The sequence below is a fragment of the Lycium barbarum genome, chromosome 11 (assembly GCF_019175385.1).
Source record: "Lycium barbarum isolate Lr01 chromosome 11, ASM1917538v2, whole genome shotgun sequence".
NCBI classification, from domain to species: Eukaryota; Viridiplantae; Streptophyta; class Magnoliopsida; order Solanales; family Solanaceae; genus Lycium; species Lycium barbarum.
Genome location: NC_083347.1, coordinates 17,120,686 through 17,146,119, shown reverse-complemented (window position 1 = coordinate 17,146,119; position 25,434 = coordinate 17,120,686). Strand labels below are relative to the sequence as shown.

General features: G+C 34.1%; 1 protein-coding gene and 2 pseudogenes across 1 annotated transcript; all 3 read left to right on the top strand.

Moving 5' to 3' along the window:
- Window positions 1-3,290: 3,290 nt before the first annotated feature.
- On the top strand, window positions 3,291-6,161 carry LOC132619196 (cytochrome b6-f complex iron-sulfur subunit 2, chloroplastic-like; annotated as a pseudogene).
- A 2,270-nt stretch (window positions 6,162-8,431) lies between these two features.
- LOC132617371 (protein DOWNY MILDEW RESISTANCE 6-like) lies at window positions 8,432-13,703 on the top strand. Its single transcript, XM_060332364.1, has 4 exons — window positions 8,432-8,839; window positions 9,295-9,542; window positions 12,075-12,399; window positions 13,197-13,703. The coding sequence occupies exons 1-4, from the start codon at window positions 8,498-8,500 to the stop codon at window positions 13,461-13,463; spliced, it is 1,182 nt and encodes a 393-aa protein (XP_060188347.1). The 5' UTR covers window positions 8,432-8,497; the 3' UTR covers window positions 13,464-13,703.
- A 2,081-nt stretch (window positions 13,704-15,784) lies between these two features.
- On the top strand, window positions 15,785-20,069 carry LOC132619753 (protein DOWNY MILDEW RESISTANCE 6-like; annotated as a pseudogene).
- The last annotated feature ends 5,365 nt before the right edge of the window (window positions 20,070-25,434 follow it).

Genomic DNA, 25,434 nt, shown 5'->3' with positions numbered 1-25,434 from the left:
AAGTGAGACACTCAAATTGGGACAAAGGGAGTATTATTTTTAATTATTAGGTTATTACTTGACTAATAAACATAAGAGGTCTTACTCATATTTTTATGGGGAAAGAACGTCGTTGTTCCCTGAAAACAAAATTATCCGTCCATACCCCTCTTACTTTGATGCCCCTGAAGCTATTTACCCGAAATGCCCCCAAAATTATGATACCAACATGGTATGTATATAAATATACTTAGATGGTATCATGTTCATTTATTCAAAAGACACACTTTCTCAAAAAAACCTCTATGATACCATCATCTTATATATATATATATATATATATATATATATACTGTGATGATATCGTGGAGCACTACTTCAGTCCTTCAAGAAGACACTCTTCAGTCCTCTGTGATATCATCGTGGTGCATAAATATAATGAGACAATATCATAGAGGGCTGCTTCAGTCCTTCTCTTAGTCCTCCATGATACTATCGTGATATATAAATATACTGCGATGGTATCATGGAGGAAGGGCTTTGGGCGAGAGGGTACTCAGGTAAATATTTTTAACCGGTTGGGTAAGAAGCGAAATTAGTTTAGGAAGGGGCATGAGCGGGTAATTATTTTACATGTTGGGGATATTTTGCGTTGTTTTCCCTATTTTTATTCAGCTTAAATGTCCTAGAATATGTTGGGCTCGTTTTTTTTTTTTATCTCCATCAATCAGCTAGGGGTCATTTGCACAATTACCCTTCAAAGGCACTGGTCTTTAATTTTTGTCCCTCAAATTGTTGGTCTTTAATTTTTGCCTTTCGCCTAATATCACGAGGTTTGGGATCTCCGGCTCAATTAAAAAAAAAAATCGCAAGAGAGTTTCGTAGCAAAGTTAGGTCTATTCGGGCCAAAGTTAGGCCCCAGACAGAGTTTTGAATGCAAAACTCTACCTAAGGCAGAGTTTTGTCTTGCCAATCCAAACCTCTGCATTGCGAAATTCCTTTTTTTTTTTTTTTTTTTTTGTATTGAGCTGGAGTTCGAACCCAAAATCTCGAAGTATTAGGCGAAGAGCAAAAAATAAAGACCAGTGCCTTTGAAGGGCAATCCGCACAAAAAAAAAAAATGATCAGCTAAAAGCTCGAATTAGAAAGGCAGCCCAAGATTATATTCCTCAATGTTATGTTTCTTTGCCTAACTGCCACTCACAACCCAAATTCCTGGACAGTGCCCTCTGGGCTATGGGCTTCTAGATTATGGACTCTAGAGATTAAGAGCCCGTTTGGATTGGCTTATAAGTTGGCTTATAAGCTGTTTTCAGCTTTTTTGAGTGTTTGGCTGGCCAGCTTAAAGTCATTTTATGCTTAAAATAAGCTCAAAAAAATAATTGGACCCATTTGACTTAGTTTATCTAAAGCAGCTTATAAGCTGAAAACAGCTTATAAGCCAAAAAAAATAAGTTGGACTACCCCAACTTATTTTTTTCAGCTTATAAGCTGCAAACAGCTTTAAGCTGTAAGCCAATCCAAACGGGCTCTAAGGAGCCTCTGCAATTTAATACTCTTCCCCTTCAAAATATTGGAGTCCTCATTTTGGCAAATTAACTCTTGTTTAAAGCATTTGATATGTTGAAATGAAGAAGTCACTTATTAATTTTTCTAATCCATCCATCCTTAATATTCAAATTAGTGAAATATTCATTAAGTGAGATATTTAGGAAGAGATAAAATATAGCTCCTTCAAATTATTAAATATATTTTTAAACAGTAAACAGAACTTAAAAGACATATAGTACCGAAGATAATATAGAGTAATATTTAGAGAGCAAAAACAAGATTTCGTTGATACTTCTAACGGTGTTCCCCCATCTTCATTGCCATTCAACCATCAGTTGTTTGAAAGCTAGGCTCGGTTTGGTGGGCTTGTATCTGGGCCATATCCACCAAGAAGGCTGTCCACAAGATGTCTGGATCTGGACCCGAAATGATTGAACTCTGGATGTAGCATAATATTGTTAAAGTAATAGAGTAGTACATATGAATAAATGATGTATTCTTTATTAGGATGTTGTAATTAGAGTTAAGGCTAATTTATGCAAATGTTTTTTCTTAGATCGCCATTTAAATCTTATTGCCATCTTCAAAAGTTGTGCAAATATATAAAAATCACTCTTTCGAATAATATTAGACTATAGATTATTTCTTCCCATATATTTACAATTTGATGGACAAAGTTATTAATAATTGTACGGGTGGAATAACCAAGGTGTGGACTGCTCGAACACCACATTTATTTAGTAAAAACTTTGAATAAGTTAGAGGAAACATATAAAGGAAAATGAAGTATATAGGGAATCAGATGACAAAAATGGAAATTGGAAAGAGAGGACGTAAAAAAACAAAGACAAAGAAACCGAAGAAAAAGGCAAGTAATCCATGGAATATATGATTGAGTTATAGCATTTCATAATTTTGATAATTTGACAAACACGCAAAGGACTAGGTTCTCTACTAGGTCTTCGGGGAGCACTGCACGGCATTTAACAGTTGTAAAGCTGCTGCACGGTTTGGCAGAACTACAGCAGCACAGCTATATGTGTGTCCATGGTCACATGCTTCTCACATGCTCTCTCTATTGGTCTCATATTTATACAACATGTTGAGCATTATTTGTCCTAACACTTGCAAACCTAAAAAGATTAGACTTATACAAATGCAGCCGCCACAGTTCTCTTTGGGGCTTTCAAGAACAAGCTAAGACAGCTTTCAAGGACCAAATCTCATTGACAGGAGATGTTTTGAGTCCTAGAATTGTCTAGTCTTTATGATTTCTACATTGTAAACCTACACTTCCTTAAGAAGAGTTTCGTAGGTATTTTGTCTTTATCAAGCTTTTGTTGTTAACACTTGGCTAGAGTTAGTCATAGTGGTGTGAGGATTCAGCTAGAGTTAGCTGAATTAGTTTGGTGTTTTACTAGAGTTAGTCAAAGAAGGTGCTTGCAACAGAGTTATTGTAAGGGGAGGGATTAGTGGTCTAATTCCTAGGTTGCAAAAGCTTGTAATCTGAAACATTTCTTAGTTTAGTGAAGTTGGAAATCCTACTGGAGTAGGTCGTGATTTTAATCCCTTGAGTAAGGAGTTTTCCACGTAAATATCTTATCTTATTTACTTTTCATCATTATCTATGAAAACAACTCAGGGACCAAGTCCTTTAGGCTGTTTTGATGAACTTTCAGGTGGTGAACCAAAAAGGGTGGACTCATAGGTTTTAACCGTATATATATTATCCTAACGTGTGGCTAAACTGAACAATGCCTTATCTATGGACCCTGTGACTGTGGTCATCACGCGCCTACCTTCATTGACCCTCATCTCTCTATCACCCTTCAACAAGGACACTTCTTCTCCTCTCCTTTTCTATTCTTTCTTGAATAATAATACTCCAATTAAAACCTCACACGAAGCGTATTCACTAACTATCCTATAGTACCCTTGAACTCACAATATGGCTGCTTCCACTCTTTCTCCTCTCAACCCTTCTCAGGTAAATCTAAAATCAATCTTCAAACGCATGATTAATTGCTTAGCTAAATCTTTTTTCATTAGTCTGTCGCTAAATAGTCCCTAGCAGACAAGCTTTCTTATAATCGTAAAATAAAATAGTATTAGCGACAGATTTTTATTGTTTAGCTACAGAAGTTATACTTCGCTAATTCTTGTTTTTTTTAAGTGAGGGTTGATGAATGACATTAACAAATGTAGATTTTTTTTTATTTTTTTTTTTAATTTTAAATTTTGTTAGCTATGATCGAGCAAGAGCGGGGTATCATCAATTTCACAAGCATTGCTGGTAAAGGCCAACAAGATTAGCAATGGAAAAGGGAAAGAGAAGAGAATGAGATGGACATGCATGGCTATCAGTATTCCAGCAGATGATAGAGTGCCAGACATGGGAAAGAGGCAGCTTATGAATTTGCTTCTATTGGGTGCTCTTGCACTCCCTTCTGCTGGCATGTTGGTCCCTTATGCTACCTTCTTGCACCACCTGGGTTAGTTCTTATTCCCATCCTCTTTTAATTATGCATATTTTTGTTTTAATCAATGATAACATGTTAGTTGAGTACTATTTTTACTAGATGTCCGATTAATGCTTATCAAGAGATTAATTGTGTAATTACCTAATCAGTAACGTGGTTGTGTATACATATTTTTTAGGCCGTTTGCATAGAACTTAAATTCTTTTCATTTATTTAGGCTTGAGGGAAAAAAATTGTGTAGGATATGTTGCTAAGAGATGACAACCTTCTAGACCATAGCATATCTTTTTTCGCCCCTCAATAGTTGAGTTGATTCCAAGAGGTACTCTCATACCTTGAATATATTTAACCTTCCAAAATGATAACCTCGTGATTGTCCTTTTGTTCTCTTAATGAATGGCATCTAGGCATGTAATTATTTGAGGTGTTGTGACAGGGTCCACTCACAACACCCTTTCTCCAAATTAATATTTCAAGCTAATGTGTGAATGTACTTGGGTGTTTTTCTACTGTAAATTTCATATTTTGGTTTAGTTTTTTGCATATAGACTAAGGTCATGCCATCTTGAAATCAATCTAGACCAAAAAGAGTCTGCTCTAAGCAAGCATTAGTGAGATCTGCAACACGTTTGTCCATCACCATATGAACTTTGTCTCTTCAAAATAACTACAGAGTTCTTCAACAATTGAAAGTGTCAAATATCATCTTTGGCGTCAATTCGATGTTTTCCATCTCTCTCTGCCTTTCTCCGTTTCTTGCTAACTCAGGCCAAGTTTTGCTCTTCTTCCTTCCATTTTTGTATATATATATATATATGTCACTTGTGCTCCATGAGTCTTGATTTGTTACACATTTGGAATTGATTAATAGTAGAGGAGGTGGAAGTGGCGGTACCATCGCCAAGGACGCCTTAGGGAATGATGTTGTCGCATCAGAGTGGCTCAAAACTCATGCACCTGGCAACCGAACTCTGACTCAAGGATTGAAGGTAATTATAAATACTTTCATTTCTTGACTCGATGCAAAGTCTTTCAAAGAAAGGCATGATCAGTGACAATACATGTAGTCAATCCCAACTTGTTTTGATTTGAGACGTAGTTGTGTTGTTCTTGGCTTTGAATGTTCTTATGTTGTGATATCTTTTCTCATGAAATTTCTAGGGAGATCCTACTTACCTAGTTGTGGAGAATGATGGGACACTTGCAACCTATGGTATCGATGCTGTGTGTACTCATCTTGGGTGTGTGGTGCCATTTAATACTGCTGAGAACAAGTTCATTTGCCCATGCCATGGATCTCAATACAATAATCAAGGAAGAGTTGTTAGAGGACCTGCTTCTTTGGTAAGTCCATAAGCTAATATTTGGCATTAATACCTTTTTCTTTCCTTTTATCATAAATGCATAAAAGCAGTTTATGTACCAGCTTCATATCTTATCAATTGCCTTTGACCTAACAGCAAGGCATGAGGTACTACATGGGCTTTTGGTCTAGCATTTGAACATTTGTTATAGCAGAAATTGTTGAAGCTGACTGTCCCTATATAGAAATAGCTCAAAAATAAAAGAGGAAAAAATATAAGGAGAGGGTGCATTATGCATAAATAGGATATATCCACGAGTACACTTTTCAAGTAATAAGAGACCCTCACATAAGTTAGGTTGGTTATAATTTGACACATAAAATATAATTTCTCAAAAGAAAGCCCCGTGTTTTGCTGGGAATTAGATGAAATAAGCAGTCATTTATGTCGGTGTATATAAATTAAACAGTTGTAGTAACTTGCAATGTTCAAATTGTAACAGTCCTTGGCATTGGCTCATGCTGACATTGATGATGGGAAGGTAGTGTTCGTTCCATGGGTTGAGACAGACCTCAGAACTGGTGAAGCTCCATGGTGGGCTTAGTATCCCTCTTAGCTTCAACATTTTTGATTCCTGGAGTATCTTGTTATATCTGTTGTATCATATCTCCCTTTATTATTCATGAAGATAAAATAAACGTTAGTTTTATGTTGTAAGCATTGGAACATATCACTTTTACAGTCCCCTAATGACCTCTTTTTTTCCTGGGATAAATTTGTTTCAATTGTTCATATATATCATTCAAATTTCATTATCATGTCCTCGTGAAAAGATGTTTAGTACTCCTATCAGCCTATCTGATCTGCCATTTTGTCTTCGGAATTAAAGATTAGTTATTTTTCTTGTGAATTTTGTTGGGCTGTTTTCTAGCGTAAAACTCCCTGGATTATTTGCACCATATGTCTTTTTCTGTGGTCACTTTTAAATTCTATTATTGTGAGTGGACTAATGAAATTTTACCTTTAAAAATAGTTGGATGAATTTATCTTTACCGACAAGTTTAACCCATTGAAATAAGAGTAACTTAACTGAAAATAAAAATAAAAAAAATAAGAGTAACTTACACACATAACTAAAATTTAGTTGCTTCTAATGAGCTGTAGCTAGTATTTTCATATTTAGATTTGTAGCTAGTTTTTAGGTATTCTCCCGTGTATTTAAATGTATTTAAATACACTATTCAGCCATATACATATGTATATAAATGAAACAAACAACACATAAAATCAAAAGTTCAATTAATTTGGCAAACATATAGTCATAATTGCAGTAAAGACAAAAATACAATCAAATACATGAGTGTATATAAATGTATATAATTGTAGTACAAACAAATATAATCAAAATATGTATTCAGCCATATAAATATGTATACAAATACATATACATATGTATTCAGCCATTGCAGTAAAGTTGTCCAAAACAATGATTCAAATACACCTCCATATAACTCATTCAAAGCAAATATACATTCATATACATATATTTTTTGATGTATTTGACTATATCAGAATTTGATACTAATAAATTCTATCAAATTAACTAAAAAAAAATTCAATACAATATAGCTATTTAACTCAATATACTATATAACAAAACTACGACATTTAAGGATACAAGACACCGCAGAATACAACTGCATATAACTCATTCAAATACATATATACAATTGCATATAGCTATGAAATGAAAATTGAAAATTCATTGTAGCTACGAAAAGTAATTATATTAAATAGTAGTGATTAACCATAAATACCTCTTAAAGTTAGCTATGTCATGTAAAATTTCATTGAAATAATGGGAATAGGATTTAAATAGTGGCCACAAGGTCATTTATGCAAATGACCCTGTTTTAGCAGGCTGTAGAGGCCCATACACCGTAGTGACAAAAAGAGAGTGTCGTCTTATTTTAGGGTCATTTGCACGATGGTCCTTCAAAGGCACTAGTCATTATTTTTTCCCCTCAAATTGTTGGTCTTTAATTTTTGTCCTTCACCTAATATCCTAAGATTCTGGGTTCGAACTCCGGTTCAGTCAAAAACAAAAGAAAAAAATTTCGCAAGGCAGAGGTTTGTAGCAAAATCAGACCTATTCGGGCAAAAGTTAGACCTTAAGGCAAACGTTTACTCAAAATTAGGCCTTTTAAGGAAAACCTCTGCCTTAAGGCCTAACTTCTGCCCTAAATTAGGCCTATTCGGGCAAAAGTTAGACCTTAAGGCAGAGGTTTGCCTCAAGACAAGCTTTTGTCCAAACTCTGCCTTATAAGGTTCAAACAAAGTTTGAATTCCCACCTCTACCTTGCGATTTTTTTAAAAAAAATTTAACTGAGGGGGGGTGGGGTGGGGGGGGGGGTTCGAACTCGAAACTCATGAATTTTTAAGCGTAGGATAAAAATTAAAGACTAGTGCCTTTGAAGGACATTCGCGCAAAAAAATGCTTGTTTAACACGACATACACCAAAGAATCGGTATGTATCATTTTGGCAAGGATTAGGGGAAAACAGTACAAAGTAGGAGTATATGTGCCCAATTTTAAGAATAAGTTGTCCTTAAGCAAAGATTAAGACATCATCTACTGTCAAACTCGTGATTAACTTGCATCATACTCTTAACATATTTTTTTATCCTTTATATAATATAGTATCTGATTAAATTATCCTTTATCTCTTCCTTAACAATTCAAGGTGGCCATATGTCTTCTAGGAATAATAAGGGTAGGAATATAAAAAATAATCACTGTATTCTTGATTCTCTCTAACGTGAAAGATATTCATTGATCAATTTGTATTTTAGTAAAGTGACAAGATAAAAAGAACTAGATTAAGTAGAAGCGTAGGATGGCTAACACCAATTATGCACTAAGTTATTAATTATTCATTGCAATTGAATAATGATGAAGTAAGATGAATCCAGAAAAAGGTTGGAGCAACAGTAGCCTCTTAAACTTGTAAAAGAGCTAGCATCGTTATTTCCGTTAGCTAGGTTCCAAAATTTGTTTGGAACAGGTAAGTAAATTAGAGCAAAAGATGTCTTATCTGCATGGACAATGCCACAAGGCCTATTGCACCGAAGACCACCAACGCGTGGCAAAGGAAGTTCATCAAGAACTAAAAATCCATATGAATGAACCCCATCTCTTCCAACAGCCAAGTAATGGCTCTAATTGCTTCTCCTACTCCGCCATACACCACCAGCAATAGTGACAATTCACCGTCTAGCAGCGATAATATTACTGTAGAAGTTGATTACAGAAAAGGTGTGAAGTATCTAGTTGATAATTCAAAGGACATGAAAATGCTGCCTCCCGAGTTTGTTTTGCCACTGCCAGAATCTGAAAGGCCATCGTTGGCAATCCATGGTTCAATTCCTGTTATAGATTTGACTGGCCTTTATGGACCTGTTGAGCAAAGACCGTCCACTATACATGCCATTAGTTCTGCTTGTGCTGAATGGGGATTCTTTAGGGTCAGTTACCTTAATTCCCAACTCTCTCTCTCTCTCTCTGTTTTATTATATTTAAGTTATGTGGACGGTGGACCCACAACATATAGTTATTTCATACCATTGATAAAATTAATTAACTTACAATAGTAAGTAGCTCTTTATATCAAACATAACATAGAATTAGAGTGAAAACATGTTTACTAGAATCGCTATATATGACTTTGTTTACAAGTTCTTACGCTCATGTATAAACAATTAATCGCTAAACAATTACTAAATGGTTTCTTGTGCATGAAAGTAAATGAGTGTTAATCAACTCATAAGCCAAATGTTTTTTTTTTTTTTTTGTCATGAGTACACTAGTTTTCTGTTTCCTGATCTTTCCTATTACTTCTATTTACTTTGGAATGTCAAGTATATGATTAAGATTCTTTAATCAAATTTTATGCTAAGATAAACGCTTGCAAAATTCACAGGTGACTAATCATGGTATAAAGATCTCTATCATGGATGAGATGCTTAAAGTCATAGAAGAATTTTTCAACCGGCCATTGGAAGAGAAAATGAGATATGCTTCAGAAAATGTGATGGATCCAGTAAGATATGGAACAAGTTTGAACACTAGCAGAAAGCATGCCCTTCATTGGAGGGACTTTCTGAGGCACTATGGCGGTCCAATTCCTCACAGCTATAACCTTTGGCCAGATAATCCCTCGACCTACAGGTAATTATCAATAATGCTTTAACATTTTCACACCAAGTCGTTGTAGTATAGTGGTAAGTATTCCCGCCTGTCACCCGGGTTCGATCGCCGGCAACGGCGCAATCGTTTTTTCAAAAGCATTCTTTCTACCCCACAAAGGTAGGGGTAAGGTCTGCGTACATTCTACTTTTTCCTTGAATTATAAAGGTAAGTATTCCCACCCTGCTCACAGGTGAGCCGAATTCGATCCGGGCAACTAGGGGTGTTCATGGTTCGGTTTGGGTCGGTTATTGATTAAAATCATAACCAAATTAATTTAGTCGGTTTTTAAATGTCTAAAATCATAACCAAGCATTCTTTCTACCCCACAAAAGTAGGGGTAAGGTCTGCGTACATTCTACTTTTTCCCTGAAGTATAAAGGTAAGTATTCCCACCCTTCACACAGGTGAGCCGAATTCGATCCGGGCAACTAGGGGTGTTCATGGTTCGGTTTGGGTCGGTTATTGATTAAAATAATAACCAAATTAATTTAGTCGGTTTTTAAATGTCTAAAATCATAACCAAACCAAATAAAATAATAATCACCGGTTTGGTTCGGTTTGGATCGATTTTTAGGTTTATGACTAGCAGCCATGAGACTTATCAGTAAAACATTAAAAAGTTAAAAAAGACATGTCTTTTTTTTTTTTGTTCAAACGATAACTTTTATTTATATTTTAAGGTGAAACATACATCATAGAAACATTTTCACTATTAGTGATAGTGTAGTACTCAAGTCACCCAAAGTTGCTAAACTATTACATAGAGAGCTAAAAACTAACTTAGTAGTGGCTGCACCATTTTTGTCATCTTAATACACATACCTGGAGATAAAGTAGAGCATAGGAGCTTTTAGTTGTTGTTACAAACATACATATTAATTAAACATAAAGACTACCTAAAATTAAAATGAAAATATATGAAATAAAAACTATGTAATGATCCCAAACTTTGAGACAGTACTTGCATTTTGCTCTCAATTCTCCCATTTTATTAAAAAAACTTTGTGTAATGATCTCAAACTTCAGATGTTTTTCTATAATTATCCCCAAGGTTAGGGTCTCGACAACAAGGAGTTGTTATTTTCTGCCTTTTAGGAGGATTACCCACGGAAGAAGTATTAGGGCATTACCATGTGCTTGAGTTGCAGCAAATGCTGATGTTACTGAAGTATCTTCTATTGGAACCTCCAAATCTACAACCTCTGTCCTTTTCATATGAAAAATATTAGAAGTTTAGGACTCATTCAGACAAGAAAAAAAAAGTATAAGTTTGAAAAAAAAAAAAAAAACTAAAATCAAATGGCTGACAAAGAAAGGCTAAAAATTTAAGTTAAAGACATTATACTCTAACGTGAGCTTCTGTTAGTAGGTTTACACTTGATACTTAAAAAAGTTAAAAGACTTAAAGACATGGGCTTGGACATATTCTTAAAAACATGAGCCTTAAACAATCATGTGAAATAAGTAGACCAAAAATCAAATTAATGGTTAAAAGGTATAAAATATTTATAATTATTTATAAAAAACTAATATTATACATATAAATAATTATAAAATTTATGTATATAATTTATCGGTTTGATTCGGTTAATTATTCGGTTAGTTTTTAATAGAACTATAACCAAACCAAATATTATCGGTTTTTAAAATTTAAAACCAAATCAAACCAAACCAAACCAAATGTCGGTTTTTTTATTCGGTTTGGTTAAATTTTCGGTATGGTTTTGATTTTAATCAAAACCGTGAACAGCCCTACCGGCAACGACGCAATATATTTTTCAAAAGCAACCTTTCTACCCTAAACGTGGGGGTAATATCTTGTATATCCTACTTTTCCTCGACTCCACTCGCGGAATGTATCTTCTCGGTGTTGCTTAACATTTTCCTAGCTATTAAAATTGAAGTTATGTTCTATCATCTATGCATTTTTTAATTTATAATGAAAATTTTATACTAGCATCTATGTATTTTTTTAATGTATAAAGAAATTTTTATACTAGCTATCAGATTAAGTTATTTTACCATAAAAAAATTATGGTAATCTAAACTATTTAAGTAATAACCTACTATAATCGGTTATATTGAGTTAATCAAGGTGTAAAATAGTTCCACACTATCGATACTTATAACTTAAACTCTTTATATTCTTTCAACTCATTGTACTCCTGGGCAAATGGCAATCCAAGTTCAAAATTGCTTTTATTTTGTCGCATCCTTCTATAATTGATGGGATTTCCTTCCTCTTACATGCACCATCTTGGAGAGTAAAATTTTTTGATTACAATTTTTTGAATCATCATATATTTTTCACTATTAAAATTATAACGAGTTCTTTGGTGTAGTTACTATTTAAATTTATTTCAAATTGTCCCATTTTAAAGGAAAATTAGACGATTTGTATTTGTTCCTAGAATTTTGTTACTCCAATCTTTTTGGAGTGAAGAGATAGTAGCAAGTTCTTCTTTTTCACCTTTAGTGATAAAACTAATCAATTGGTACGTGTATCTGAAGGCACGTCGCAAAGGATTACTTAAAGGAAGTTTGGCAACTTGCTGTAAAAATATTTGGTGCAATATCAGAAGGATTAGGCCTCGATTCAAATTACATAGAGAGGGCACTTGGAGATCAAGGGACTCGTATTATAGCTGCAAATTATTATCCACCATGTCCTGAGCCAAACAAGACATTGGGACTTGCTGCACATTCAGATCATGGTGGTCTTACTATTTTGATGGACAATGGAATTCATGGCTTGCAAATTAAGCACAATCAAACATGGTTTGCTGTTCCTCATGTCCCGGGCACTTTCGTCGTCAACCTAGGAGATTATTTGGAGGTTAATTTCATCATTTTTGCTTTAAATTTAATCCATATAGTATCAGAGTATCGTAATTAGGGTTGTTAAATAAACGAGTTGAGCTAAATTTAAACAGGCTATATGAGTGAGTTAATAAATAGATGGGTCAGAGATAACCCGACTAAGATGAGCTGGGTCAAAATTGCTAAACAATGAGATATAATCCACCCAACCAGCCAACTCTTACCAAGTTCTAATTTATTTGCTTGTTTTCTTGTATTTTATTTAGTTATCTAATAAATTGTTTTTCTTTGTTATGGTAAAATATATCATATCAAATAATTTTTTAAAAATATTTTGATAGAAGGATTAGGCCTCAATCCAAATTACATAGAAAGGTAACTTGGAGATCAAGGGACTCGTATTATAGCTGCAAATTATTATCCACCATGTCCTGAGCCAAACAAGACATTGAGACTTTTGTAGGTAATCTTTTAAAAATATTTTGACAAGGTTTTTGTAGGTAAATTTAGGTTACATATTTAGTCCATATCAATGCAATTTTAAATGGACTGAATTGGACTAGTCAAAATGGGCTTAGTTAAAAATGAGCAGGACATTAACTCGTCTAAACATGACGTATCGACCGAGTCATAAGTTAATTTTATAACCCCTAACTTTGATTATTTGAATTTATATTGTTTGTGCATTTTCTTTTTACTTGTTAGAGAAGGTTATACTTTATTGTTAGGATATTAATATGATAAAAAGCATCTTATTTTTAGAAAACTTTGTCCCAAATCTCAGTTACTAACATTAAACCCCATATTTCTCAGATATTGAGTAATGGCAGGTACAAGAGCGTAGAGCATCGCGCAGTAGTCAATGCGGAAAAGACGAGGATCTCTGTAGCTGTAGGCCATGGCCCAGAAATGACAGCTATAGTTCAGCCTGCAGGCCCACTTCTCAAAGAGAAGAGTGAAAGCAAGTATCGGCCCATTGTGTACAAGGACTATATTAAAGCCCAACAAAGCACTATTAAGAGAGGAAAAAGTGCCTTGCATGAGATAATGACTTCCACAGACAACAAAATATACGATTAAATTTGAGTAAGCGTGTCAAACGTAGTGGTTGGATCAAAATGAATGAGTTAGGTCACTTGGGCTGATATGAGTTGATCAAAATGAGTTAAAATAAGGGTCATAGCTTAACTCGCCAACTCTTACCAAATTCTTATTAGGAACTATGCTTCCTAGGCTAGTCTTGGCTTGTAATGACGTTTAGTATGTAATTTTAATGAATTTTCTCATCACAAAATAAATAAATAAAAAGTGATTGATGCCAATGGGACACATATTAATTTTTTATTGGAAGTAAAAGAAATAACAAGGGAAGTCATGCAGCTTCCTTATCATGAAATTGCCATTCAACTGGTAAGGACCATGTTACCAGTTACACACACACAATTTACATCACCTTCATTTTATTCGGTATCTTGTTATGCTAGAAAATGATCTGATAATACCTAAGTCTTGAACTAGCGCTTGCGGTTTAGATTATTAGAGAGTCGCACCACTTGAAAGAATATGCTGTTACATATTTGCTTATATACGAAATAAAATGTAGAATAAAATATTATATGTAGAATACATAGGCAGAAAAGGATCTAGGTTTGAAGTTTATAGATTCATACAATAATTTCAAGTTAACATAAAATAATAACTAGGTCCTCAATCAATCATTTATAAATATTTTTTAGATATCTTAATACAAATACAAAGTATGAACAAAAATTATTAGGTTCATGTGAACCACTACAAAAAAATGGGTAATTTGCAGAGGTTGAAAGTTGCAATGCGTGAAGGTTTTAGCTTCCACTAGTTGCTAGAAGAGGCTAAAACCTCCGCGAATTGTAACTTTCAACCTCCGCAAATTACCCTTTTTTTGCGGTGAACTCATACCTTAAGGGGTAGATTTGCTCCCATAGATATAGGTTGGAGTGCCTAAAATGACACAATTATGCCAATTCATTTCCCCATAACAATTTATGTGTTACTCTTTATTTATATGAATGTTTTATTATTTGGGGAGTTAATTCCTTCAATGATCACTCATGTTTCGGGAATTGCCTCATAAAGCCATTTTTGTTTCTTTTAGGACATTACTGAACTATTAGCATTTTCCTTAAAAAATATTAAACACCACAAAAGTTTTCTTCTCTCTTAGTTGGCATGCCATGTCACATTAAAACTCTATTTTTTAATAATAAACTTATTTAACTCATCAAACCCATTTAATCCAACCAACTCATATCTAATACCCGATTTTAAATTTAATTAAAAGATTCAAAGATGCGATTTTATCAAAAAATTATGCTGACTTTTCAGAGAACGTGCATTTATATAGTCTATGATGTTTCTTATTTTATTTTTATCAATTACTTTATTATGAATTTAGTATTAATTGAAAGTATAGTGTATATGTGAAATTAAATATAAGAGAATCTAATTCATGATTGGTATACTGTACAATACCATTTGAAAAAAAAGTCATGTAATAAAACAAGAGAAAGAAACCATATTACGAACCAAGCTTCTTCATCACTATTAATTAACAACTATTAGCCGATTGAAAAAAAATGATTGCACATTTAATTGAGACATGACAACAAGCAATGATAAGATCTGTGGAATTTAAGTTATGCATATTCAACGATTATTTAATTAGCTATATAAACAAATGGCAGAACTCTTGTATAATCGAGAATTTAGGTACAATAATATAAATCAAGGTCATCATTGGATTGGACGGATTGAAAAATCGTCTTAGCATAAAGTGAAGAAATATATTTTGTTTAGAGAGGGATTAGCAGGATAAAAAATAATAATTACTAAATATTTGGTTAGTGGTATAAGAATTCGCATAATTATAATCAGCGTTTGATTTAAGATAAAGGGTAGAAAAAATATTGGGGAAAACATGCAAGACTTACAGTGTGTTTGGTACAATGGAAAATGTTTTCTTGATAAATAGGTGATTTTTTTTTAATTATATTTTGGTGTTTGGTAAGTAAATAAAAAATATCTTCTCAAGAACATTAAAATATAGAGTTTAAGTTCTATACGTTGTTGGTGTAAATAATTTTGGATCTTTCGGGTATTAAATCACTAATATTATTTGGGTATAAAATAACGTTTTTTCTTTTTTAACCAGATCTAAAATCAAGTATAAGACATGGGTTAGACTAGATTAAATGGGATTGATGTAAATTTACGAGGCAGATCTCAAAACATGAGTGACTACTCAGGGAATTAACTCATTATTTTAGGGACAAAGGGACTAGAAATAGGGAATAAATTTACAGTTATTTTAGGGAGTATGGTTCCATTATTATCCACGTGTCCTTCAACTACTTCATCTTCTCCTCCTTGCAAACCCACCTTAAACCTTAGCCAATTCTCCGCCAGTGAAGTCATTCATTCTTATACAGCCAATACATGTTATATTGACCAAAATGTCGCTCACATACAACTCATTCTCCCCTGTCCTCACCCCAATCCCCCCTTCACACAGTTTCCTATTTCAGTCCAACATCCCAACTTACGGGACCCACGGCCAAGCAATGGCTCTAATTAATTCTCCGCCATGCGCTAGCACCAACAATGACAATTCACCGCCAGTCACTAGCAATAGATATTACTGTGAGCGTTGATTATAGGAAAGGTGTGAAGTACCTAGTTGATAATTCAAAGGACATGAAAATGCTGCCTCAGCTCCCGATTTTGTTTTGCCACTGCCAGAAAAAGAAAGGCCATCAATGGCGATCCATGGCTCAATTCCTGTTATAGATTTGAGTGGCCTTTATGGACCTGTTGAGCAAAGGCTGTCCACTATCAGAGGCGGAATGGGGATTCTTTAGGGTCAGTTACCTTAATTCCCAGCTCTCTCTCTCTTTTATTATATTTAAGTTATGTGGACGGTGGACGGATAACATATAGTTATTTCATACCATTGATAAAATTAATTAACTTACAATAGTAAGTAGCTCTTCATACCAAACATAACACAGAATTAGACTGAAAACATGTTTACTAGAATCGCTATATATGACTTGGTTTACAAGTTCTTACGCTCATGTATAAACAATTAATCGCTAAACAATTACTAAATGGTTTCTTGTGCATGAAAGTAAATGCGTGTTAATTAACTGATAAGACAAATGTTTTTTTGGTCACCAGTACACTAGTTTTCTGTTTCCTGATCTTTTCTATTACTCCTATTTACATTGGAATGTCAAGTATGTGATTAAGATTCTTTCGATCAAATTTTCACAGGTGACTAATCATGGTATAAAGATCTCTATCATGGATGAGATGCTTAAAGTCATAGAAGAATTTTTCAACCTGCCATTGGAAGAGAAAATGAGATATGGTTCAGAAAATGTGATGGATCCAGTAAGATATGGAACAAGTTTGAACACTAGCAGAAAGCATGCCCTTCATTGGAGGGACTTTCAGAGGCACTATGGCGGTCCAGTTCCTCACAGCTACAACCTTTGGCCAGATAATCCCTCGAGCTGCAGGTAATTACTATAATTCTTTAACATTTTCACACCAAGTCGTTGTAGTATAGTGGTAAGTATTCCCAATTGTCACCCGGGTGACCCGGGTTCGATCCCCGGCAACGGGGCAATTAATTTTTTGGGAAGCAGTCGAACCCCACAAAAATAGGGGTAAGGTCTGCGTACATCCTACTTTTTCCCGACTCGCTGAAGTATAGAGGTAAGTATTCCCGCCCTTCACACGGGTGAGCCGGGTTCGATCTTGGCAACGACGCAATATTTTTTTTCGGAAGCAGTCTTTCTACCCCAAAAGTAGGTTTTCTCAAATTATGTTTTATCATCTATGTATTTTTTAATTTATAAAGAAATTTTTATACTAGTATCTATATATTTACTAATGTATAAAGAAAATTTTGTTCTAGCTATCAGATTATGTTAATCAAAAAAAAAAAAAAAACACTTATGGTAATCTAAACTATTTAGGTAGTAACCTGCTATAATCGGTTATATTGACTTAATCAAGGTGTAAAATAGTTCCGCACCATCATGTATAACTTAAAACTCTTTATATTCTTTCAACTCATTGTACTCCTGGGCATTTGGCAATCCAAGTTGAAAATTGCTTTTATTTTGTCGCATCCTTCTATAATTGATGGGATTTCCTTCCTCTTACATGCACCATCTTGGAGAGTAGAATTTCTTGATTACAATTATTTGAATCATCATATATTTTTCACTATTAAAATTATAACGAGTTCTTTTGGTGTAGTTGCTATTTAAATTTATTTCAAATTGTCCCATTTTAAAGGAAAATTAGATGATTTGTATTTGTTCCTAGAATTTTGTTACTTCAATCTTTTTGGAGTGAAGAGATAGTAATAGGTTCTTCTTTATCGCCTTTAGTGATAAAACTAATCTTGGCACCTTTTCTTGAGCCGGGGGTCTATCGGAAACAACCTTTCTACCTCCCAAGGTAGGAGTAAGGTCTGCGTATACTCTACCCTCCCCAGACCCCACCATGGGGGAATACACTGGGTATGTTGTTGTTGTTGTGATAAAACTAATCAATTGGTACATGTATCTGAAGGCACGTCGCGAAGGAGTACTAAAAGGAAGTTTGGCAACTTGCTGTAAAAATATTTGGTGCAATATCTGAAGGATTAGGCCTCGATCCAAAATACATAGAGAGGTCACTTGGAGAAGGGACTCAAATCCTAGCTACAAATTATTATCCACCATGTCCTGAGCCAAACAAGACATTGGGACTTGCTGGACATTCTGATCATGGTGTTCTTACTATTTTGACGGACAATGGCATCCATGGCTTGCAAATTAAACACAATCAAACATGGTTTGCTGTTCCTCATGTTCCAGGCACTTTCGTCGTCAACCTAGGAGATTATTTGGAGGTTAATCTCATTACTTTTGCTTTCCTTTTAACATATATACTTAGCGTAAATATATGAAACTTGGGCTTAACTCAACCCGATAAGTTAGCTCATGAAGGGAGATTGTCCAAATTCATATAAGCAAACCACTAGCTAGTCTCATTACTTTTGCTTTCAATTAACTTATAACTATGTCAGTAATGTATAGGGGTGTCAAATGATAGGATGGACTGAATTTGGACGGGTTAAAATGAGTTGAGTTAATGAGCGGGTCATTATCCCATTCTAAAGGTTACTTGGGTTGATGGCGGGGTAAAATGGACTAAACAATGGGTTATTAGCCCGACCTACCAACTCTTACCAAGTTTTAATTTCTATGTTTGTTTCTTATGATTTATTTAACCACCTAATAATAATAAAAAAAAAAACTTCCTTATAACTTTATATAACATTCAAATAATTTTTTACAAAAAATATATTGTGATAATTTTTTCATGGGTCGGTTTGAGCTACATTTTTATCCCAAATCAGTCTAACTTTTAGATGGTTGAATCAAACAGATGAAAACAGACTGAGTTAATAAACGAATGGGTCATTAATCCGCCCAAACTTGGATAAGTTGAGCGGATCATATTTTCATGAGCTAATTTTGCTGTCCTTAATTGTAATTATTGGATTTATACTGTCTATATATGTTAACTTGTTATAGCCGTTGTTAGGATATTAGGCCCCATTTGTCCATTGATACCAAAAAAAAATCACTTTTTTTTTTTGGAATTTTGGAGTTGGAGTTGTGTTTGGCCATAGTTTTTGAAATTGTAGTTTTTGGTGAAATGCAGTTGTAAAAAAGTGATTTTTTTGAAAAATAAATTTTTTGAGTTTTTGGTATTCCGGAATACAACTTCAAGTTGTATTTGGAATTTTCATGGCTAAACGTTGATTCCGAAAAAAAATGAAAAAAAAATTCTGAAAAAAGTGAATAATTTTTATAGCCAAACGGCACCTTAATGTTGTTATAAGCATCTTCCTTTTTACAAAACTTTTAATTCAAATCTCAGTTACCAACAAAACATTTTGCTCAGATATTGGGTAATGGGAAGTACAAGAGCGTAGAGCATCGAGCAGTAGTCAATGAGGAAAAGACGAGGATATCTGTAGCAGTGGGCCATGGCCCAGAAATGACAGCTATAGTTCAGCCTGCAGGCCCACTTCTCAAAGAAAATAGTGAAAGCAAGTATCGGCCCATTGTGTATCAGGACTATATTAGAGGCCAACAAAGCACTATTAAGAGAGGAAAAAGTGCCTTGCATGAGATAATGACTTCCACAGACAACAAAATAGACTATTAAATGTGAGTAGGTGTGTCAAGTGTACGGGTTGGATTGAATTTAAGTTAGTCAAAATGAGCTGAGTTCAATAAATGAGTTAGGTTATTTGGGCTGATATGAGTTGGCTAAAATATAGGTCATAGTCTAACCCGCTCAAGCACTCTAACCAAATTCTAGTTACACCCTGTTTGGACGGTCGTTACCCATGGTTTCATAATGTATAGTATCGAATTGTATTGTACTGTATTAATGAAAACAATATTTGGATAGAATGTATTGTTTGTTGCGGTTTAATAACAATTTTATTGTTTGGTTTGACTGTAGGGTACTGTATAATAACATGTAAGTTTACTAAACTACTCTTAACCCGTAATTAAAAACTAGTTTATATATATTAATAAAACTAATGTAAAAGATAAAATAGAAACTTTAAAAAATAAGTAGGTGGTTGGTGGCGAAGGGTGGGGCGTGAGGTGGGGTGGGGGTGGGGGTAGGTGGGTGGGTGGGGGTATAATGGGTAAATGAAATACGTAACCACGCAAAAACCATAAAATCCGTGGTTATAAAAATTGAGTTCTTCCATGATTATATAACCACGAAATTACAACGAGTTTACAATACCATACTACATAATTTTAAGAACAATGAAAATAAACATGATTTCGTCGAAAACAATACAATAATGAACCACGGGAAACAACCCTCCAAATAGGGGGTTAGGAACTATGTTTCCTAGCCTAGTCTTGGCTTGTAATGACTTTTAGTACGTAGTTTTTGTTGGATATTCAAGAATGAGATTTATAAATTTCCTTATATTTCTGAATGAAAATTCTGTACAGTGTAGCTACTAATTTATACAATTATTCTAGGGACTGAATGCTAAATTCCTAGACTATCTTACTAACTAATCATGAATTTTGTACAGCTCATAAAAGAATCAAAGTGCCATTGTTTCTATATGACTATGTACACTATAACTATGTTGTGGTTCCTTCATTTGGGTTGTTCTATTGCATTGGGCCGCTCCTTGTTGCTTCAGAAAATGACCCAAGATTGATGTTGAGCCCAGAACTTATTACAAAGGCCCAATACCAATTTATGTATTTGTTGAAGAGGTTTCATCACCTCGTATACTCAGAATACTTTTTCCTCTTTCATCTTCTTCATCCGGTACACCATTTTCTCCACTTAACACACCATTGCTTGAAATACCTTTGTCATCATTGAAACACTGCTGTATTTCAACACCCCCCCCCCCCCCCCTTAAAGTTGGAGGGGAGAGAAGAAACCCCCAACTTGACAAGTATTTGACGATGAGATGCTCCAGTGAGTGGTTTAGTAAAAAGGTCGGCGAGGTGGAGCTTGGACGGAACAACAGAGAGATAAATCAACCCAGATAGAAACTGTTGCCGAACGAAATGACAATCGATTTCCACATGTTTAGTTCGTTCATGGAAAATGGGGTTACGAGCTATGTGAATGGCTGCTTGTGAATCGGAGTGAATTGGTGGATGGCGAAAGTGAAAAATCATCAAGAAGACGAACTAACCATGTGAATTCAGCTGTAACCCGTCGCATCGATCTATATTTTGCCTCTCCAGAGGAAAGAGAGATCGATGCTTGCTTTTTCGACTTCCAAGAAGTGGGTGCACCACCTAAGCTGATATAGAAACAGAGAAACAAGATACATAATACTTTAGAATTGTACCAGCACATGCATTAACATTGATTTCTGAACTAGAGGTTCCTGTTTTTCCCATCTGCAGTTTCTAGCATATCATCTGTGTAATTTATGTGCTCCGTTCCTTACTAAAATTCTGCTGGTTAAGTGTGAATGGTTCATTTTGTACCCCATTGTTTCCCTGAATTTCCTTAGTCATACCTGCATTTGCTTTTGCTGAAACTCCACTTGCCTTTTAATTCGTGAATTCAAAGTCATCAGGATACCCTATTAGTCTGTAGCAAGCATCCTCAACATGCCCTATCTTGTGGCAATTTGTGCAAGACACATTTGGATTGTATTTGTTCCTTCTTTTAAATTTCTTAGGTGCATATGTTGGTTTCTGGGGATATCCTCCTCCAAACCTTTGTCCTGTGTGTCCATTTCTGTATGCATTTTGGTTTCCTATTCTTTGTGCATTTCTTCCTTGGTTTCCCACCATGAAGGAACCTGAATCATATGGTATTTATGCATTAGCATGAAACTCCATTTCTCCCTTTGATTTTCATCTTGTAACAACAACGAGTAAGCATGATCCATGCTAGGTAAGGGGTTAAGCATCAAAATATTTCCCCTGGCATATGCATAAACATCATTCAAGCCTATTAGAAACTGGATCATTCTCTACATATGCATAAACATCATTCAAGCCCATTAGAAATTGGATCATTCTCTGGTCCTCTAGAGATTTAGTTAACTTCATTTTTCCTTCACAAGTGTAAATCACATCTGAGTTTAATGAATCTAGCTCATCCCACAATTTTTTGAGCTTAGTGAATTAATTAGAAATGTATGTACTTCCTTGCACTAACCCACTTATTTCCTTTTGCAGGTGATAGAGCTTTGCTCCATTAGATTTCCCAAAGCTGCTCTCCAAACTGTGCCACAGATCTTTAGCTGATTTTGAATAGATGACACTGTCTCTAATATCCTTGGAAACTGAGTTCAATAACCATACAGTCACCATATCATTACAGCAACTCCATTGAAGAAAGTCAGTTGAATCTAGATCTGGTTCACTGTATGATCCATTAATGAAACCCAGTTTCCTTTTAGCAGATAGTGCTATCAAAATGGACCTTCTCCAAGCTGGAAAACCCTTTCCATAAAAAATGGAGTGCACTAGAGACATACCAGGAGAATCTGAAGGTTGAAGATAGTAACTGTGAGTTGGATCAATGGTGTTGTTCTGTTTTCCAGTCACAACTATGACTTCAACAGCAAGAGGAGTTTCATTAGTCATTGTGAATTAGAGGTTTGAAGAACTGGTGCTTTAATGAAAAAAAAAATTGGTGATTAAGATGAAAGGAATTGGATCGAGCCTATTGCTCTGATACCATGTTGGATGTTCAAGAATGAGATTTAGAAATTTCCCTGTATTTCTGAATGAAAATTCTGTACAGTGTAGCTGCTAATTTATACAATTATTCTAGGGATTGAATGCTAAATTCCTAGACTATCTAATTAACTAATCATGAATTTTGTACAGCTCATAAAAGAATCAAAGTGCCATTTTTTCTATGTGACTATGTACACTATAACTATGTTGTGTTTCCTTCATTTGGGTTGTTCTATTGCATTGGGCCGCTCCTTGTTGCTTCAGAAAATTACCCAAGATTGATGTTGAGCCCAAACCTTGTTACAAAGGCCCAATACCAATTTTATGTATGTGTTGAAGAGGTTTCGTCACCTCGTATACTCAGAATACTTTTTCCTCTTTCATCTTTTTCATCTGATACACCATTTTCTCCACTCAACACATCATTGCTTGAAATACCTTTGTCATCATTGGAACACTGCTGTATTTCAACATAATGATTTCCTTATCACAAAATAAATAAATAAATAAATATATAAATAAATAAATAAATAAAAAGTGATTGATGCCAACGGGACACATTATTTTTGATTGGAAGTAAAAGAAAAAATGGGGAATAGCGATGCAGCTATATGCCACAAGAAAGTATAGAAATGACAACAAAAATTTAATATTTTGCAACAACTTAGTTTTATTGTTGGCAAAAAACCTTTTTGTTGCCAAAGAATTTAATTTTGTTACCTTAATAGTGATTATTGTTGCAAAAAGTACTTTTGGCAATAAAAAAAAAAAATATTGCACGTTGTTGCAATAACAGCCGTCGGGAAAAGTCCATGCAACAAAAAAAAATTATTTTCAAAAGTACTTTTTGCAACAATAATCAATCTATGGCAACAAAAATAATTTTGTTGCCAGATATATTTTTTCTTGTAGTGTATGTTGATGTAAAGGATTAGTTAGAATATTTTAGAGTACTAAAATAAAATTTAAAAGTTAAGTTTATTAAGCAACCTATTAAGTATTAACAGCCACACCTTGAGTGTTGCCGCATATTGAATATTGTCAATATAAGACCAGTGAAAGATCCCCAATAAATCATAATTTAGGAAAAAACGAATGGAACATTCAACTCATAGTGCATCACATCAATCACCCGAGCTAGAGCTATTTACCTTTATTTTATTTGGTAACTTGTCATGCTAGAACATGATCTGATATGTAATACGTAACTCTTGAACTAGCGCTTGGGGTTTAATTATTAGAGTGTTGCACCCCTTGAAAGAATATGACGTTGTTTGCTTATATACGAAAATAAAATGTAGAATAAAATATATGTAAAATACATAGACAGAGGCGGATCTTGGTTTTCAAGTTTATAAGTTCCTAATTCCTATGATAATCTTAAGTTAATATAAACTAATAACTGAGTCCACAATCAATCATTCATAAATATTTGGTGGATATTGTAATACAAATACTAGATATGAACAAAAGTTATTGGGTTCGCGTGAACTCATATCTTAAGGGCTAGACCTGCTCCCGTAAATAGGTTGGAGCCCCTAAAATGACACCGTTATGCCAATTCATCCATAACAATTTATGTGTTACTCTCTTTGTCTCATTTATGTGAATGTGTTATTATTTTGGGAGTCAAAAGTTTTTTTTAACTACAATGTTCTTTATTTCTTTAAAATAATTTGAATCATTAGCTATACTAACTTGTGTACTTTATGTATAGTTTTCAAATATAATATAAATTTTCACTACAACATAAGGCATCTATAGCTATAGAGTACTTCGTAGCTAAATATGAAAATTTTCGTGGCTAAACACTTTAGCCACAAAAAAAAAAAATCCGTAGCATTCGTAGCAATATGTAGCGTAGCTAAAAGTTAACTACAGACTTTACATAGTCCGTGGCTAAGGACTAATACTTATAGCTATGAATTTTTTTGTGTTGTAGTTGAGATGGTAAAAAATTCTTGCTACGAAAAATACATTTATAGCAAGTGATTTTATTCTTTTTGCCACGACAAACAATATTAGTGGCCATGTTCATATTGTAGCTACAAGGTGTTGTATTGTAGCAAAAAGTTTAATTTATTTGCCACGCAATCTCAAATTTTGTAGCTATTTCTATAGCTTAGTCTCATGGCAATAGTACTCCCATTTAGTTACGAAAAATATTCATAGCTAGAAATTAAAATATTTGCCACAAATATTTTTGTATTGTAGCTAAAAATCCATACATTTAGCCATGAAATATATAGAATCAATGGAATAGATTTTCTTCATTTGCTACGAAAAGTGAAAATCTACAGTCGTGTCCTTATTACATGGCTATATATGTTTAGCTACGAATTCAAATGAAATTTATAGCTACTAATTGAAACTTTTTCCACAAATACTATTATCCAGAATAATTCATATAATGTAATTTAGATACCTTTTGGCATGAAATTATAGATAATTGTAGCTGAATATAATCTTCAATTGTTGAATAAATGAGAAACATTTAAAAAAAAGGCATAATGAAAGGTTTCAAATAGAAACATTATTTCATTCAAACATATCAGTATGCTTTTACAAGAGAAAAAATAATTATTCATGTCCTTGTCGATTTTGATGTATTTAGTACTCCTCCAAAAACTGCAATTACTGTTGATCTTGAGCTGCGAACATCATTCGAAATTCTTCTTTTCAGCGTTTGTCCAATTTTGCTATCTTATTATCAATTTTTTTGTTCATTCTTCAGCTTG